The 18,954-nt window shown below is 55.6% G+C and overlaps 2 protein-coding genes across 2 annotated transcripts in view; both read left to right on the top strand.

Annotated features, from left to right (window-relative positions):
• DPM2 (dolichyl-phosphate mannosyltransferase subunit 2, regulatory) overlaps nucleotides 1-18,954 on the top strand; it is a 56,182-nt gene that overhangs the window by 20,599 nt on the left and 16,629 nt on the right. The gene's annotated exons all lie outside the window — the stretch shown is intronic.
• Nucleotides 1-18,954, top strand: part of EEIG1 (estrogen-induced osteoclastogenesis regulator 1) — a 36,948-nt gene that overhangs the window by 6,343 nt on the left and 11,651 nt on the right. The window contains exons 2-3 of the mRNA XM_059925710.1: nucleotides 18,152-18,272; nucleotides 18,466-18,495. Of these exons, the coding sequence (XP_059781693.1) occupies nucleotides 18,152-18,272; nucleotides 18,466-18,495 (151 nt within the window). The remainder of the gene's footprint in view (nucleotides 1-18,151; nucleotides 18,273-18,465; nucleotides 18,496-18,954) is intronic.

Raw genomic sequence — 18,954 nt, 5'->3', positions numbered from 1 at the left:
TCTGGGCTCCTGCTGACCCCCTGCATGCCCTTGGATCCCTGACGGTGGTCTGCCTCCCTCATTTACTCGGGCCAGCCTGGTCCCCGGGGCCCTTGTGGAAGGCCTTCTGTGCACAAGCTGGGGCCTGAGGAGGCGGGTGCTTGTGGAGAGATGTCTTGCTGGCAGGCTGCAGAGACCACCCATGGCAGCCAGGCTGTGGCACCAGGCCAGCTGCGGGCTCCCTTGGGGTCAGCCTGTGCGTGGCCTTGGTGTCTGCTCCTTGAGCCCAGCCTTTGCCGCCAGCTGGCCACACCATTGGCAGGTGCCACCCTGGCGGCGCCTGCCACCTGCCTGCCAGCCTGGCTGTGGCAGAGCCCTGACCCGAGGTGATCTGGCCCTGTGGAGCCAGGGCTGTTCCCCGAGGCCTGTTCCTCACTTTGATCTCTGTTCTGGGAGCTACTCTGGCCAGGGGTTCTTAGTAGCAACCACACCGTGTGTCGGAGGGCCCCGAGTGCCTTTGAACTCTGCTTGTTCACTACCTGGAAGTCCTGACTTGCATTCACGAAGCCCTGCCTGGACCTCATGATAGCTGCTAGCATGTCTGCTCACGGGCCTCGCGAGCCTGGGGACTCAGTATGTGGAGTCTGGTGACTGCTGTGTGGTGACCTTGCGGTCACTTGCCCGCTGCTGGGAGGAGCAGTATAGCACCCATGGCAACCAATATAGATTTATCCTCATCTCATCAGATAGCCACGGAAAGGTTTGAGCAGGGGAGAGACATCAGATTTGCTTAGAACGAGACCTGGAACTAATTTGGGGCGAGGGCTGTCTCTCTTCATTATCCACTTGGCCTGGCAAGTGCTTTGGGTTCTGGGGCTACCAGACCTGCCCCCAGGGCCTCAGATGTGCTCTGTGACCTGAGGTCTATCACCCTTGGGCCTTCTGGCTCTCCACGAGGTCACACTGTGCCGTTGGTGGCCTTGGTGAGGCCTGAAGCTGCCCAGCCTGTGCCTGGCCTTGGTGTCTGCTTAGGACTGTCGTTGCAAACCCTCGGTCTCTGCTGTGAGCTTCTTTTGGTGGCCTGGGCTTGGAATGGCTCTCAAATGCAGGCCTGGAACCACCCACCCCCCCATCTGCCCAGATGTCAACTGGGAGTGGCCAGCCCGCAGTTGGGAGGAAGGAGCCCCGATGGAGGACGTGCCGCCTGTTTGTTCAGGCTGATGGCTTGCCCTGCACAGGCCTGGGGAGGACATTCCTGTCCTCTGCCTCTTGTCGCCTGTTTGACCTTGGGCAAGGGACTCAGTCTCTAAGCCTCAGGGGCTGCTGGTGTCTGCCTCGCAGTGTTCTTGGGAGGACCAAGTGAGATAATGCCTGTCAAACGTCCAGCTCGGCCGCCCATCCTTCCACCCCTGGCTGAGTCAAGGTGGTGGGCTGGATGGCGCACCTCAGTTGCCCTTCTGTGGCAGCTGGAACTTCCCTGTGGGCCAGGACTGACTGGGGTGCTGTCTCTGTCTCATGATTCTAGGGGTGCTGTGGGGAGAGGCTACTTCCGGAGGGGTGGGAAGCAGGTGAGGAGCACACCTAGTGTCTAAGGAGCTGGGCCTCACGCTGGAGCTCAGGGTCCCCAGTGGGGCCTGTGCACTTTCTTGCCTCTGTTGGCTTGAACCTGCCCTGTCTTGGGGTGCTTGGCTCCGAGCCAGTGAGAGCTGGAGTGCTCCCGGGGTGGGGCGGGACTAGGGTGTAGGGGGCTTCTGCCTGCGGGAAGGGGCCCTCTGCACAGCCAGTTCTGGGACCCACTCTGGCAAGCAGAAGACCGCCCCCCACGTGAGGCAGAGGGCAGACTCTGCTGGGGGACGGGGGAGCAGGGGAGAAAGCCAGGGGCCCTCGGTGGGTGGCAGGCCCCTGGTGCTCCCTGACTTTTACCACACCTGACTTTTCTAGTTGTTTGCTTCTGCAGTTGCCTTGTCCTCAAGCTCCCTGCCCCCGCTTCTTCACCTTGCTGAATTCCTGCTCAGCCCGAGAGCCACCTCCTCTGGGAGGCCTTCCCTGGCCTCTTTTGGCCTTGTACACCCCTGTGGGCCATGCGTCTTAGCTCCTGCCCCAGACCGTGGGCAGGAGTGGCCTTTGTTGCATCTTACTCCTGGGGCTTCCTGCCGAGGGTTGGCGCTGGCACAGGGCTGGAACTTTTCTCCCTTGGCCCTGAACCAGTGTGGGCGCTGATGGTGCTGGACCAAGTGCCAGTCACCGCCAGCTGCTTGGGCCCAGTCCCTCCCCACCCTGGTGCGGGAGGTATCAGCGCGTGTCAGGAGCAGCCCTCTCCTGCATACCATGCAGCTGGGCACTGCCTTGGGCTCAGAGGCTGCGATTGAGAGGCAGCTGGCCGCACCGATGGGTTGTGTCGCGTGGCCCCTGTGTGTGGAGTGGGGATGCTCCTGGGGGATGGGGAGGCGGCGGAGGCTGGTGCCTGCCCCGGGAGGCACCTCGGCAGCTACTCACTGGCTCTGTGACCGTGGCCAACAGCCTTGTCCTCTCAGCCTGGGCTTGCTCCTCCATCAAGTGGGGTGCGGGTGCCCATGTGGGGGCGGGAGGGCTCCCTAGATCAGGGCGACCTGCTCACACAGGGCCCGGCACCCGGCAGCTGAAACCAGACTAAACGTGCTGGGGAGGGCGCTGGGGAAGGCAGAAGTCTGCGCCCTTTTTGCACGCAAGGCGCCCTTACTTCCCACCACTTCCTCTGCGCGAGTGCTGGACTCTCTTCAGACACACAGAGGCAGCACACCTGCGGCTCCCTGACCCCCAGGGACAAGTTCCTGAGCACCTTCTGTGTGTGGGGCCCCCGTGCAGCTTCCCGGGGTTCCAGCCCCGCCCCGCAGTGCCCCGCCCCGCAGTGCCCCGCCCAGGAATGGATGCTGGGCTCCGTCCCAGGGACAATGGGTGAGTAGGTTGGGGTGGAGGGGAGAGAAGAGCAGCACAGGGCAGAGGGAGGCAAGGGCAAGAGTGCTGAGCAGGGAAGAGCTAGTGGCCTGGGGGCTCGGAGTCGGGGGAGGCCACGGGGAGGGGCTTGGACTTCTCTGACCAGGGACCCACAAAGGGGTGTGAATCAGAGTCAGAGTTGTAGTTTAGAACCCCCGAGGGCAGCCATGGGGTTGACCACTTGGGACTCCACATTGTAGGAGGGGAGGCGGCTGTCAGCTGAGAGGAGCGGTTTCCCACCTCTGTCATCATGGAATGATTAAAAACAAAACTCGAGCCTGCTGCGCAGCAGCCGGTGCTACTCACAACAAGGACAGTGTCGCAAACAACCTCGAGGGAAGGAAGCCAGACACAAGAGCATGCTGTGCGGTGCCGTTTATATAAAGTTCAAAAGCATTCTGATTAAAAAAACCCATCCTGATACGAGTCAGGATGATGTTGTCTTTATTGGGGTGGCGGTCATGTCTGGAGGGGACTTCTGGGACCTGTAAAGTCCTGCTTCTAGGAGGCTGGTTACACAGGACTGCTCTGAGAGCCAGCCAGCTGTGCACTGACGTGTGCACGTGTCTGTGTGAGAAAGGCCTTGAGACACCCACACCTTTGATCGTGCTGGGCACCTGAGACCCTGGAGGAGGTCCTCAGGTCTTTCCAGACTCTTTCTGGCAGGGCAACCTGAACCATCCCTACCCAATAAGCATCACTTATGAGCCTTAACTCAGCAGTTGCCAGCAGTCTTCTCTGGCTGGGGATTTTCCTCTGCCTCTTGCAAACCCTGGCAGGGGCTGCTGGGTGTGGGGCTTGGCAGTTCAGAAGGAGGGCAGGCTCCCAAGGCTGCCAGACCACCGGATCTCTCTGAGCCTCACTTTCCTCTTCTGTGAAATGGGGTGATAAGCTCCTTCTTGGTGCTTGGATTAAGTGGGTTACCACTCCCCTGCCCCAACGCCCCCGTTAGGTGCCCAGCATAGCCCCCGGCACAGAGTAAGTGCTCAGGAAAGGCTGGCAGTGGTTGGTATTAATGCAGGGCAATCATTGGAGAGGATCCAGGGGTGGGAGCAGGAAGGAAAGGTTCACCTTCCTCCTGCTCTCCCCTTAATTGTTTCTCTTCTCTCTTCCTATGTTTCACCCATTCAGCAAACATTTGTGATTAGAGCCAGGCTGCTGCCCTGGCCCTGCACTGGGCACTGGGTCCAGCATTGGCTGAGACAGCCATGGCCCCTGACCTTGGGCCCATGAGCCAGGGGAGACCATTAGACACATCAGCTCTCCAAGCAGTGCTGAGCACGGTGGGGGAGGGGTGGCATCAGCCACTCCTGCCTGCTCTGGCCCTGACTGCTGTCTATGGGGATGGGCCTTTGACTGGGTACTCTCCCTGAATGCAAGAGAAGGCCTGACCCAGGGCTCCAGCACCTCCTAAGGGTTTTCTGTCGGCTAAAGAGGAATCACATGGACCTGGGTGAGAATGGCCATGCCCCTTTTGGATGCAGACAAGACCAAGGCCCAGGTTTGTTTCCCAGTGTCCCACTCAGGCCTGGCTCGTAGTAAGTGCTCAGTTAATGTGTGTGGACTAAGTGAATGACAGGGGCAGTGATTAGCCCAAGGTCAGTCCATGAGTCTGCAGGGGAATCAGCTGTCTGGGGAGGAGGTGGAGATTGGTGAGTCCAGGCCTCCTGGTCCCACCTGACCCCAAGCCCTTTGTCTTGTGGTTGGAATCTCAGAGAGCTGCTGAGGATGGCCAGCAAAGCAGGTCTTAGTCTGTGCTGGTTTTGTGAGGAGACGTGACTCTGGCTGAGTGGTCCCTGATTATTCCTCGGTCACCTCAGAAGTCCAAGGAGCCGTGGGGAATGCGGTGTGGAGCAGTGGGAACACCTGGGGGCAGATCCAGAGATGGTGATGACCTCTGACCCCTCAGTGACTACAGAGAGCTGGAGAACATGACCTGACCACAGCTGGAGGCCCCTTTCCTGGAGGTGGAAATATCAGTGGAAGAAGATCTAGGGTGGCCCTTATTGGGAGCAGCGCTGTGAATATCACTAATTTAGTCATCAGAGACTTACTGAGCACCTCCCATGTATCAGGTGCCATCCTTAGGACATGGGAAGCAGCAGTGAGTGAAACAAAGGCCCTGCCTCCAGGACCCCTGCGCTCTGGGACATGGACGCCTCCTTCCATTTTCACCATTAATAAGACCCATGTCCAGAAGAGGAAGTAATTTGTCTGCAGTCGTTGTGGGGAGGGTGCTTTCAGGAAAGGCTATGGGGTTGGGTAGGGGCTCAGAGGACAGGGACATCCCTGTGACTCACTTGAGGCCAGCTATTCAAGGAACTGGGCTCCGGGGATGGGGATACCTCCCTCCCGTTTCTTCCCTTCCTTGGGTGATTCAAACACCACCCAGGCGTGAGTCAGCCAGGAGCGGCCTGAGCTTGCCTGGGCTACCTGCCCGTCCACCTCCCAGGACGTCCCAGCCAGGTTCAAGGTCTGGGGAAATGTCCTGATCCATGGTCCTGGGGTGGGGAAGTGGGGCCTCCATCAGGGCCCTGGCTTCCTGTTGGACCATCTGTCTCAGAGTTACTTTCGATGGTAGCGGCCATATCCCCCTTTCAGTGTGAGTGTCCTCTGGGTATGTGCCAGGCCCTGTTCTCTCATTAGGCCTTTTAGCAAACCCGTGAGACAGGGTAGGGCAGTGACTGAGGCCCAGAGAGGTCGTGTCCAGTGAGTGGCAGATCCTGGCCTTGGTCCCCAGCCTATCTGCCTCCTGTACCCTTGTCTTGTGAGTGAGTGGTCCCACTGGGGATCTCAGGGGCTCAGGAAGGGAAACTCCCTGTGCACAGCCAACCCCACAGCTCCGTGTTTTACAGTCGTGGGTTCTGGAACGGAGGAGGGAACATTGCTACTATAGCCCAGCTGCGGCTCCTTGCTTTGAATTTCGAGGGCCTGGGCCCAGTTTAAGATTCTGAGGTCAGACAGCTATGGGTTCAGATCAGATCACGGCCTTCTCCAAGCCAGACCTGGGGTCGGTGGCTTCTCTGCTCTGAATCTCAGTTTCCCTGCCTGTGACGTGGGGATGATGGTAGCTACCTCCCAGGCTTGGGGTGTGGACTCCAGGAGGTCAGGCAGGGAGAGCTCTCAGTTCAGTGCCCAGTAAGTAGGAAATGCCCAGGAGGCAGGAAGCTGACATTATGGACTTTTATAGGAACATTTCCCCACTCTCCCTTCGACCCTGGATTGACCAGGCTTGGTCCCCAACACCAGCAGGTCTTGACGAGTTTGGTCCAGTGCCCTGCCCCACTGACCGTACACTTTGACCTCATGACCACCCCTCCTTTAGGATAAGACTGGTCTCAAGGCCGCCTCTTCCCTGGTATTGAGACTCGTGAAGGGTCAGCCCACAAAGCGCAGGGACATTGACGGCTGCTGCTGTCCCCTGAGAACAGCTTTTCTATCTTAGAGCATCTTCCCAGCGGTCCTGCAGGGCGGTGGAGGGGGGGGGGTGCTCCTGAGGTAGGGCTTGGAGGTGCAGTTCACCTCTCACCTCTTGAGTGACCTGCGGACTCCCTGAGTGTCCATTTGCTCATCTGTGAAGTGGGTGCTGATCGTGTCTGCAGAGGGTACATGCTTGAGCAGCACCTGGCACACAGAAGGGTACCTGGGAAACAGGAGCCAGGCTGGGCCACATTTGGTGATGGGGGCACCTTCACCCAGGTGCCTGGGTTTGGACCAGCACTTGGTCAAAGCCAGCAGTTTACTTTGGATTCCTTTCAATGGCCTGCTCTCCTCTTGGGTTGTGCATCAGTTGAGAATAGCATGCCCACACATTCACCTGGGTGATAGGGAAGCTCGAGCTGCCTGCAGAGCCTGCCTCTGGGTCCAGGCACCTCTGCGAAGGCAGAACCAGGGAGGCAGCGTGCCTGTGTCTGTAAAATGGGGAAGCCAGCATCTGCCCACTTTGGGTTTTTTGATGCGGTTCCAGGTTACCGGGCTGGTGAGTAGCAGGAGTAGAACCCAGGTGCCTCTGACTCCGGAGTCCTTACTCCTAATACTGATGCCTCTCCACCAAGCCTGAGTGGCTTGACTTCTAGGAACTTCTTGCTGCCTCATCGTGTCACAGGAGGAGGGGCTGGCTGTGTCAGAACTGCAACAAGCTGCTTCCCCTGCATGCAGCCCTGAATTCCTGGCAGGAGCCAGATGCTGCTGGGCGGCCACGTTGGCCACGTCACTGGAATGGAGGCTCTACCGCCCTGCAGCCCCTGGACAGATGCCTTGCCTGGTCCCCAGGGTGGGCCCCTCCCCAGGCGGCTGTACTCTCTTCTCTCAGGCGGCTGTACTCTCTTCTCTTCAGGGAAGCACAGGCAGATGTTGTCGATTTAAATTGTTTCCTTATTAGACTCTCGCCTTTCCTGGACGAGACCCAGCCTGGGCTGGGTTTCATCAGCCGGGAACCTTGATTGCATCACTGTGACTGCTCGCTCTTCCAGAACCCCGGCCAAGGACCAAGGTCGGGGAGATCACGGAGTGGGTGTGGCTGAGGAGGTGCAGGCTGGACGTTGTGACTGCCGGCCCAGCGGGGAGGGATTCATGCGATGGGGCCTTGCTCTGGTTATCTCTCATCCTGGGGGCAGAAGGGGAGGAATCCGGGGACCAGCCCTTTCAGGAACACAGGAGGGCAGTGGGGCTGGGAGCCCCTGGGGTCCCACTCAGTTCTCATGGATATGCCCTCGCTTAGCCAGGTGCCCAGCTCCTGCCTCAGAATCACCTGGGAGCTGGTTTAAAAAGTCCAGTCCAGGGCTTCCCTGGTGGCGCAGTGGTTGAGAATCTGCCTGCTAATGCAGGGGACACGGGTTCGAGCCCTGGTCTGGGAAGATCCCACATGCCGCGGAGCAACTAGGCCCGTGAGCCACAATTACTGAGCCTGCGCGTCTGGAGCCTGTGCTCCGCAACAAGAGAGGCTGCGATAGTGAGAGGCCCGCGCACCGCGATGAAGAGTGGCCCCCACTTGCCCTCACAGAAACTAGAGAAAGCCCTCACAGAAACGAAGACCCAACACAGCCAAAAAAAAAAAGAACACTGCTATACCCTCAATAAAAAAAAAAAAAAAAAAAAAAAAAAAAAAAAAAAAAAAAAGTCCAGTCCAAGGCCTGCAGCAGTGGTTCTCAACCAGGGGTGACTTTGCCCCCGGACAGTTGGCAATATCTGGAGACATTTTTGGTTGTCACAACTGGAGTTGTGCTACTGGCCAGATGCTGCCAAACATCCTGTGATGCACAGGACACCCCCCCAAAAAGCAGAACGGCTTAAAATGTCAGTAGTGCTGAGGTTGAGAAACCCTGCCATAATAGAGTCTAGTTCTGGCAGGGCCTGGGAATCTTCATTTGTGACAAGCCAAGGAATTTTCAGTGTTGACTTGAGTCTGAGAAGCTCTGTCCTCCCAGGCCTCACCACCCCCATCCGTAGATAGTGGCCACAGTTGAGCTGCCCCCTGCCAGGCAGGCTCTGTGCTGGGTATACGGTGGTGACCAGACGGATGTGCAGACGAGTACTTGCAGCCAGGCTGCTTGGGAGGTGAGGGACTGAGGGTGGGTCAGGCTGGAGCCCTTCCATGGCTCCCCACTGATACCCCGGTTTCCCTTCTCTCAACTTCCTGCTCTGAGACCACTGCTGGCTGTGCCTTCACTCCGACTCCGGGGAGGGGCCCCAGATGGCCCCTGTCTATGAGGACCCTGCGGGCCGTGGGCAGCCTGTGGCCAGGAGGTGGCTCCCATGGAATTGACCCCTCATCATCTGCGTGATGGAGACTGGGGGGTGCTAACGCTCTGAGATCTTGCTGCATTTCCTGGGCAGTGAGGCTGGTCTGGGCCAGGTGCTAGGGATGTGGCAGTGAGCCACCCTCGGGGAAACACGGAACCCGGACTCTGGGGTGGCCTTTTGCTGGGAGTCCCAAACTTCCCCATCTGAGAGGCCGAGGATGGTGGCTCACTTCAACCTGGTCTGCTGCCCTTCACAGCCTTTGAGGCATCTTGAGTTGTTGGGGCCCTGGGAAGAAGCATTCCCTCCTCCCAGGTATCCACTTACCTTCCTGCTTCTGAAGGGAACCAACATGGGGAAGAGGTGAAGGCATGGCCTTGGGTCAGCATACAACCCTATTTTTCTGTCCAACCTTGCTTGGGCTTGTTCTGCCCTTCTCTGGACCTCAGTTTCTTCATCTGTAAAATGGGAATGATAATGGCACATATCTCCTAGGCTTGTGGTAGTTGCTCATGTATATAAAACACATGTCCTGTAGAACAAGCTCAATGAACAGGACTGAGTTTTACTGTTGATTAATTAAAGATGAACCTGGGAGGCAGGAGCGAGTGTTCTAGAGCGAGGGTCCCGCTCTGTGCAGCTCTGTCTTGAGCTCTGGGGAGGCAGTGGTGGCAGATAGGTGCCATCTGTGTGGGGCCCCGATGGTGGCCAGCTGCCTTTCTTGGTCACTGACACATGGTAGGGCAGGTGCTAGAAAGATGTGGCTACACACCCCTCGTGCCGGTGGAGTTCTCTGCATCGCCTCTCTGGGTGAGCAGTGGAGAAAGGAGCTGGACACGGCACCGCAGGGTCATGCGACAGCCCCACGCGGTGGGCAGTGTCACCCTTTCACAGATGAAGTCCAGGCTCCCGGTGGTGGGCCTCCGGGTCACTCATGCAGCCCTACCCTCACCTGCCTGATTATCCCCTTCCCCCCGGCCTTCTCTCGCCTCTTCCTGAGGGCCACCTCCTTCCTTCTGGGTCTTCCTGGGCTCTTCCCACCACCTGGACCATCTCCCCGCGTCTTCGCCCAGCCAGCCGCAGCCTAGAGGTCCCAGCTATGGCGTCACTGCCCCGACCAAGTCAGGGCCCCAGTCTGTTCCGCTTCCTCGCAGCCCCTTCCACTTCCTTGGAGGCTGGCGGCAGTTGTCAGTTGCTTTTTGTGTGAGTCTGTCTCCCCACTCAGCCGGGGGCTCCTGAGGAGGTCTGCTCCCGTTGTGTCCCCACACCCACGTGGGCCCGGCACCGAGCCGGCGTCCACAGTGAGGCTTTGTGGATGCATCATAGAGGCCCTGGTCGGGATCTGGGGCCAGGGGAGCTCCGAGGGAGACACCAGCCTGGTAGGATGCTCTGCTCTATTTCAGGACAACCCAGAAAGAGCCGAATTCTGCCAGCGGGCTGTGGTGGGTGGAGAGGGCTCGCCCTGACTCTCTGGAATTTGGACATCTAATTGTGTATCTTAAAGCTAAAAACAAAACTCCCCTGAAAACCCAGTCTCTGTAATTACCTATCCCTGGCAGCATGGAGCTGGGGACTCAAGCCCTGAAACCCCAGGCTAGGGAGGCCATCTTCATCTCTTACCAAGGGGCGCCCGGTCCTGCCGGGAGGGTGAGTGTGGGCTCAGGCCTTGAATCAGGCAGATGGGCATTCAAATCCCTTTGCTTTTGACCAGCTCTTCTAACCTCACACCCTTTTCTCATTTTTCAATTTCAAGTTCAATTACAGAAACAATTCTTGGACAGACACGAAGACAGTGGCCCTGCAGTTCCTCACCCCACCTTAGCCAGACTGGCTCCGAGCTCCCTCCTTCCTTCAGCCATTGTCTCCTCCTGCCCCTTTGCAGGTGGAACAAGCCACTCGGCTTGGGAGCCCAGAGTCCAGGGCTCTGGACTGTGTCCTCTTTGGGCTTGGTGCCATCATCTTTACATTTCAGTTCTCAGCACATCTTCAGCCACGTTAGCGGGGCAAGCGGGGGTTGGGGTGGGGGGGCGGATGCACAGTCCTGTGTGTTCTTAATGAGCATCTTCTTTATGATTTTTCGTCAGAGATGCTCATTTGTCGTAAGTTTTTCACACTCTTCCTCTTTCTGGCTCACTGCACCTGGGGAGTTGGGGAATGTATGCAGAGATCCACGTTTCCCACACAGGCCCTGTCCCTGCCCCCGGGGCCACAGTCCATCGAGGTCATGGCTGGTGTCAAGCGGTGCTCAACTTTCAGGATCCTGGTCACCCTTTAGGGCTCTTGGCAGCGCTGCAGTGGGCCTTTGCTGTTCCTGGGGTGGCTTTTTGGCCTGTAGCCTCCTCGTGCCTTCTTTTTTTTTAATTTTTTTAGTAAATTTATTTACTTATATTTATTTTTGGCTGCTTTGGGTCTTTGTTGCTGCGCGCGGGCTTTCTCTAGTTGCGGCGAGTGGGGGCTACTCTTTGTTGCGGTGCGTGGGCTTCTCATTGCGGTGGCTTCTTTTGTTGCGGAGCACGGGCTCTAGGCGCGCGGACTTCGGTAGTTGTGGCTCGTGAGCTCTAGAGTGCAGGCTCAGTAGTCGTGGTGCACGGGCTTAGTTGCTCCGCGGCATGTGGGATCTTCCCAGACCAGGGCTCGAACCCGTGTCCCCTGCATTGGCAGGCGGATTCTTAACCACTGCGCCACCAGGGAAGCCCCTCCTCGTGCCTTCTTAAACATGTCAGGCACATTCCCACCTCAGGGCCTTTGCACTGACTGTTCCTCGTGCCTGGACTGCTCTTCCCCCAGGCGTCTGTGTGGGTCACTCTCTCACCCCCTTCAGCTGTTTGCTCAGATGTCACCTTCCCATTAACACCTTCCCTGGTCATCTTTCCCTCAGGCGCCCCCAACCCAGACACTGCCTGCCTCCTTCCCTGTTCCTTTTTCCTCCACAGCACTTACCACCATCTGTGTGGTTTTGCCTTATTTTGTCTGTCTCCTTCCTGCTGCCAGACTATAAGCCCCTTGAAGGCAGTAATTTCTGTTTTGTTCACTGTTTATGTCCCTAGGGCCTTCAGCAGTACCTGGCACCTAATAAGTGCTTAGTAAGAGGTTTTTGAATGAATCAAGCCCCTGAGATTCCCTCAAACCTGGCCTGGCAAGCTCCCACCTGGGGCTCATGGTCCCCTGCTTGGCATCTTAATTCCTGTCTTTTTTTTTTAAATGAATGCCCCCTCACCCCCACCCCTGAGCCTGTGCTCATCTTTCATCTCCCCCCATTATCCCTGCCCTGTGCCTGAGAAGCCATACCACCTGACTGAGGGTGCCCAGCTCCCTCTCTCCAGAGGGCCCTGGAGGCGGCTGCGGGGCTGAGTCCTGGCTGTGCCATCTCTGGCTCTGGACACAGATGGGCCTGGAGTCAAGACCGGGCTCTGCTCCTCACCACTCTGTAACTGTGGGTGAGTTTCTCAGCCTTTCTGAGCCTCATTTTCCTCATCTGTAAAGTGGGCCACGATAACACCCAACTTGCAGCGTTCAAGAGTTCCAGGCAGCACACAGTAGGCCCACAGGGAATGGCCACTGCTGGGGTGTTTGTTTTTATCCTTGCTGTGACCTCCTGGGGTGGGCCAGGGCGAGGCTCTGAGCTTCTTCCCATGGGAGTGGTGGCATTTAAGAGTGTGTGTTTAGAGCCCTGTGGAAACATGAGGGAGGCCCAGGGCTGATCCCGTGAGCCCTGCCCCTGCCCACCTTCCCACAGCGGGAGAGGAAGCAGCCTGTTACCTGAGCCTGGGAGCGCTCCGCATGGCTTTCTCTGGCCAGGCCTGCAGGAACCACGGTCAAGCAGGCTTCCTGGCCGGGTGTTCCCATGGCAGACTCACAAAGGGGAAGGGAGAGAGCCCACAATTCGATATCGGCTTTTGTTCCCAGACACGAATCCTAATTCCTCTGGGTGTTTCAACACGCCCAGCACTGTGAGCTTCCTCCTCAGGCTGCAGCAGCTGCTTCCAACTCCTGGCTGGCTCAAGCAAGTGGAGGGGGTGGGCAGAGATCTGAGGGTCCACATGGGAGCCCTGGCCGCCCCCTAGCTTTCCCTGCTTTCAGGCTTGGGCCTTTGGCTGCTTGGGAAGTATTCTGCTCTTTTTACCCTTCCGTTCACCTCCTCAGGGCTGCTTTCAGCCTCTGCCTAAAACTGGAATCCATAATGGCGAGACAGAGGCACCGTCAGAGGAAGACTCAAAGTTCTCACCATGGTCCAGCATGACCTACCCCTGTTCCCTCGACAGCCTCGTCCCCTCTGCTCCCCTCCCCAGTCCCATTCAGCCGCTGGCCCCCATGCTGCTTCTCCACTTGCCAAGCTTGTTTCTACCTCAGGGCCTTTGCACTTGCTGTTCATGCATCAGGACAGCTCTTCCCCCAGTCTTTGCTCAGCCCACATCCTCACTTCACTCCAGACCTTGCTCAGACGTCACTGCCAAAGGGCTTTCCCTAACCACCTGCCCAAAGTAGCAGCCCCCACCTTCTCATCTCCCTCCAGTACTCCCTACCCACCTTCCTTGTTCTGTTTTCTCCATTTTTCTCTCTTTATTTGAACTACCATGTTTTCGTTTTGGTAACAGCTTTATTAAGATGTAATTCACAGACCACACAATTCACCCATTTAAAGTGTACAACTTGGGGGCTTCTGTGGTGGCACAGTAGTTAAGAATCCGCCTGCCAACGCAGGGGACACGAGTTCAAGCCCTGGTCCGGAAAGATCCCACATGCCGCAGAGCAACTAAGCCCGTGCGCCACAACTACTGAGCCTGCACGGCACAACAACTGAAGCCCGCGCGCCTAGAGCCCGTGCTCCGTAACAAGAGAAGCCACCGCAAAGAGAAGCCCGCGCACCGCAACAAAGAGTAGTCCCCGCTCACCGCAACTAGAGAAAGCCCACGCACAGCAGCAAAGACCCAATGAAAATAAATAAAATAAATTTAAAAAAAAATAATAAAGTGTACAGTTTGGTAGTTTTTAGTATATTCACAGAGTTGTGTGACCATCACCACAGTCAATTTTAGAACATTTTCATCACCCCAAAAAGAAACTCCATACCCATTAGCAGTCGTTCCCATTTTTTCCCAGCTCCCCCATCCCCTGGCAATCATCAGTCTTTCTGTCTCTTATGGATTTGCCTATTCTGGGCATTTCATAGAAATGGAATCATACAACGTATAGTTCTTTGTGACTGGCTTCTTTCACTTAGCATAATGTTTTCAAGGTTAATTCACATTGTACCATGTTTAGGTGCTCAGTTTCTTTTGATTGCTGAATAATATTCCATTGTATGGATATACCACATTTTATGTATCCATTCGCCAGTTGATGGACATCTGGGTTGCTTTCACTTTTTGGCTATTATGAATAATGCTGCTGCGTACATTTGTGTACAAGTTTTTGTGTGGGCATATGTTTCATTTCTGTTGGGTATATACCTAGGAGTAGAATTGCTGAGTCATATGGTAACTCTATGCTTAACCTTTTGAGGAACTGCCAGACTGTTTTCCAAAGCAGCTGCACCATTTTACATTCCTACCAGCAGTGCGCGAGGGTTCCAATTTCTCCCCATCCTCATCAACACTTATTATCTGTCTTGATTATAGCCATTTTAGTGGGTGTGAAGTGGTAACTCGTTATATAGTTTTGATTTGTGTTTCCCTGATAGTTAATGATGTTGAGCATCTTCTCATATGCTTATTGGCCATTTGTATATCTTTTTTGGAGAAATGTCTGTTCAGATCATTTACCCATTTTTAAATTGGGTTGTTTGTCTTTATTATTGAGTTGTAAGTGCCCTTTATATATTCTAGCTACAAGTCTCATCATATATATGATTTGCAAATATTTTCTTTCATTCTTTGGGTTGTCTTCACTATTTTGATGGTGTTCTTTGAATCACAAAATTTTAAAATTTTTATGAAGTTCAAAATATCTATATTTTTCTTTTGTTGCTTGTACTTTTGGTGTCATATCTAAGAAACTGTTGCCGAATCCCAGGTCATGAAGAGTTACCCCTATGTTTTCTTCTAAGAATTTTATAGTTTCAGCTCCTAAACTTATGAGTTACTTATTGTATACGGTGTGAGAAATGAGTCCTGCTTTATTCTTTTGCACGTGAATATCTAGTTGTCCCAGCAAGGTTTGTTAAAAAGGCTGTTCTTTCCCCCATTGGCACCCTTGTTGAAAATTAACTGACCATATATGTGAAGGTTTATTTCTGGACTCTCAATTATATTCCATTGATCTATGTGTCTATCCTTATGCCAGAACCACTCTTTCTTGATTATTGTAGCTTTGTAGAAGTTCTGCATTCAAGACATGTGAATCCCTTAATTACGTTCTACTTTTTCTAGATTGATTTGATTATTCTGGTCCTTTGAATTTCCAAGATTTAGGATCAACTTGTCAATTTTCTGCAGAGAAGCCAGCCGAGATTTTGATAGGGATCATATTGAATTTTTAGATCAATTTGGGTGTTTTATCATCTTTTTTTTTTTTTGTGGCTGTGTTGGGTCTTCGTTGCTGCACGCAGGCTTTCTCTAGTTGCAGCGAGCAGGGGCTATTCTTCGCTGCTGTGCGTGGGCTTCTCTCATTGCGGTGGCTTCTCTTGTTGCGGAGCATGGGCTCTAGGCACACGGGCTTCAGTAGTTGTGGCTCGCGGGCTCTAGAGCGCAGGCTCGGTAGTTGTGGCGCACGGGCTTAGTTGCTCCGTGGCATGCGGGATCTTCCCGGACCAGGGCTCGAACCCGTGTCCCCTGCATTGGCAGGCGGATTCTTAACCACTGTGCCACCAGGGAAGCCCGGGAGTATTATTATCTTAACAATATTAAATCTTTCAGTCCATGACTGTGGGATGTCTTTCCATTTATTTAGATCTTCTTGAATTTCTTTCAGCAATGTAGTTTGTAGTTTTCCAGAGTATACGTTTTGTACTTCTTTTGTTAAATTTATTCTTTTTGATACTATTGTAAATGAAATTGTTTTCTTCATTTCACTGTGGATGTTCACTAGTACTGTATATAGAAGTAACTGATTTTTGTATATTGCAACCTGGCTGAACTCATGTATTCTAATAGTTTTTTTAGTGGATTCCTTAGGATTTTCTACATACAAGACTAAGTCATTTGCCAAAAGAGGTAGTTTTCGTTCTTCCTTCCCACTCCCAGCAAAACGTAAGCTCGTCACTGCTGTGGCCCCAGTGCATAGAACAGGGACTGGCACACGACTGGTGCTCAATTATTTGAATGAATGAATGAGGAGAGCCGCCATGGCTGGGTCAGATGATGCTCCAGCCCAGGGTCGCCACTCCTCCTTTGGCACCTGCTTCCTGAGGGTCCCTGCCCATGTCCGCTGGGGGGTTGGGAGCTCTCCCTTCCTCCCCCTCATCTCTAGCCCTGACCTTTTCTGTTTGTCCCCAGTCTGCAGGGGTTGCTGGAGCTCACCTTCCTAACAAGGTCAGAGCATTTTGGGGATTGGCCCCAGCCCAAGTTGCACAGTGAGTGTGAGGCTGCGAGCCCAGGTCTGCCCGACTGAGTCCTGTTGCTTCTTGTCACAGCCCTGGCAGGATGTGGGGAAGCCTTGGTCCCATCCTCAAAGCCTTGTGGGGCTAGGAGGGAGTTCCTCATAGAGGCTTGGCTCGGGGGCTTTCACTGGCCGAGAAACCAAGAGTATGTTTGTTCCTCACTCATGCGGTTCCCTCTGCCAGGAACCGTCTCCCCCGCTTGCTACTCCCCCCTCTTCATTCGGGTCTGAGCCTGAACGCCACCTCCCTGCAGCCAGTCACCTTCCCTGACTCACCCCTTCCCCCACCCTGTCCTGGTGACACTGAGTCATCAGTGGGATGACCGTCAGATGTCAGTCTGTGAATCAAGTCCACCACAGCGTCCAGCACCTGGCGCGTACTTGGGACTCAGAGACATGGGTAGACACCTCGGGTGCAGATTAGGGCGCCGCTGGCTCCACAACCCCAAGGGGTTCTGTCTGCCATGCTTTCCCGAGCCCCTGACCCGTGAACCACGGTGATGGCTGAGCGCTCTGACTCTGCAGTTGGACCGTCCTGAGTTCAGATCCTGCTTTGTCCATCACCGGGGGTGTGACCTTGGGTGGTCTCCGGGAGCCTCAGTGCCCTCAGCTGTAGAAGGGGTGGCACAGAGTCTCCTTCCGGGGTTGCCGTGAGAAGCAGGCCAGCCCGTGTTCAGGAGATGCTCAACCTGTGCTGACTCTCCGCCCACCAGCCCCCGTCTGGCCGTTAACCCGAGCCCCTCCGGTCTCCAGGGTGTGGAGCGGTCACTTCCTCAGCTGTCCACTCGCCGTTCCTGTTAGGTGGGATGAGGCTGGAGATCATGCCTCATACGCCTGCCCCTCCCTTCCTGAGCGCGTCCTGCCTTGGCAGGGGGGCTCATTCCCACCACGTGCCGCTGCCGCCCCCGGGGCCCACCGGCCCCTGAGGCAGCTGGAGAGGCTTGGTGGACTGCTCCCACTGGCTCCCACTCACCCCCAGCCAGGGCACAGGGTGCCTCCCCAGTGGAGGGGGTGCTGAATTGGTGGGCTTGGTCGTCGTGCTCCTCAGGTCCAGGAGGCGCTCCAGGGGCTGGAAAGCCAGCACCGCCCCCCCCACCCCGCCCTGACCCAGCGGGGAGGGTTGAGCATGTGGCACCAGAGCCAGGCTGCTTGGGTTCAAGTCCCTGTTCTGCTCCGCCAGTGGTGGGCCTCGGGCCGGGGTCTTAGCCCTAGAGCTCCCGGTTTCTTTGAACGTGGGCTGGGACTACGGGTAGTAGCTGCCCCAGACGGTTGCTGGGAGGGTTAGCGTGACCTTGGATCGCCAGCACTTGGAGAAGGCTCCTGTGGCAGCTGGTTTTGTGAAGTGCTTTGGGTGGTGCCTGGCACACAGAAGTGCCGTGTGAGCATTAGCTGTTGTTGTTGTTGTTGTTATTATTATCGTCATTATTACTGGTGAAGAAGGGGGCTCTGGAGCCAGGCAGCACTGGGCTGAGGGCCAGCTGTTTCCTGGCTGGGCAGTACTGGGCAGTGTATCTAGCCTGAGTTTCTTCATCTGTAAAAAGGGCTGGGAGTCCATCCTGGGAACACCGTGTGAGGCTCACTTGAGATGGCCAGTGGCAGTCCAGCTGGGGGGAGGTAACGGGAGCCGAAGGAGCTCCCGAGACCGCAGAGCAAGGTTGTGGGTGGGACAGGCAGTGCTGGAAACAGACAGCTGCCCCCAGCCTGATCTCACCCTCGCCTTGTGTTTTTTCATTTTTTTATCTTTATGTTTTTGTTGTTTTTTTTATAACACGTACGCAAGCAGATTCTTGTTATGAAAATACAGTCACTTTGTGATACAAAGTGAAAAGTGAGAGCTTCCCTCCCCGTCCCAAAGGCAGCAGGGCCCTCACCTCCCTAAAAGTGGACCCTGTACCCTTGCGCTCACTGTCTCTCTGACCCGCAGGGAGGAGGTGCAAGAGAACTGTGTGCGGTGGCGGAAGAGGTTCACCTTCGTGTGTAAGATGAGCGCCAACCCGGCCACCGGCCTGCTGGACCCCTGCATCTTCCGTGTGTCGGTGCGCAAGGTGAGAGGCCAGGGGGCGCTGGTAGGGCCACGGGGCTACTGGCTTTAGGCCCATCCCCTGAGTGAGTCAGTCAACCCCTTTGCTTGTCCTCCTTCCCTGGGAGTCAGATTGGGGGGTGGGGTGGACTGGGGAGACCCATGAGGTCCCTGGGATCCCCTAGTCATCCTGCTGCCTTCGTCTGTTTCCCATGCAGGAGCTGAAAGGCGGGAAGGCTTACTCCAAGGTAAGCGGGGCCATGTGAAGGGGTGGCGGGGTGGGACAGGATGGGTGGATGGGACAGGCATGAGAGAAGCTCCTAGACGAACCTCCAGCCGCCTCTCTTGCCCCAAACAGAAGACGCCCTGCCCTCCATGAGATGTATTACTTTTTTGAAATATCTTTTTTTTTTTTTTTTAATTTATTTTTGGCTGTGTTGGGTCTTCGCTGCTGCGCGCGAGCATTCTTTAGTTGCGGTGAGCGGGGACTACTCTTCGTTGCAGCGCGCGGGCTTCTCATTGTGGTGGCTTCTCTTGTTGCGGAGCACGGGCTCTAGGCGCGTGGGCTCAGGAGCTGTGGCTCACGGGCTCTAGAGCGTAGGCTCTGTAGTTGTGGTTCACGGGCTTAGTTGCTCCTCGGCATGTGAGATCTTCCCGGACCGGGGCTCGAACCCGTGTCCCCTGTATTGGCAGGCGGATTCTTAACC

The sequence above is a fragment of the Balaenoptera ricei genome, chromosome 6, assembly GCF_028023285.1.
Source record: "Balaenoptera ricei isolate mBalRic1 chromosome 6, mBalRic1.hap2, whole genome shotgun sequence".
Taxonomy (NCBI): Eukaryota; Metazoa; Chordata; class Mammalia; order Artiodactyla; family Balaenopteridae; genus Balaenoptera; species Balaenoptera ricei.
The sequence above is the reverse complement of the archived record's forward strand: the minus strand, read 5'-3'. Positions and strand labels throughout refer to the sequence as shown.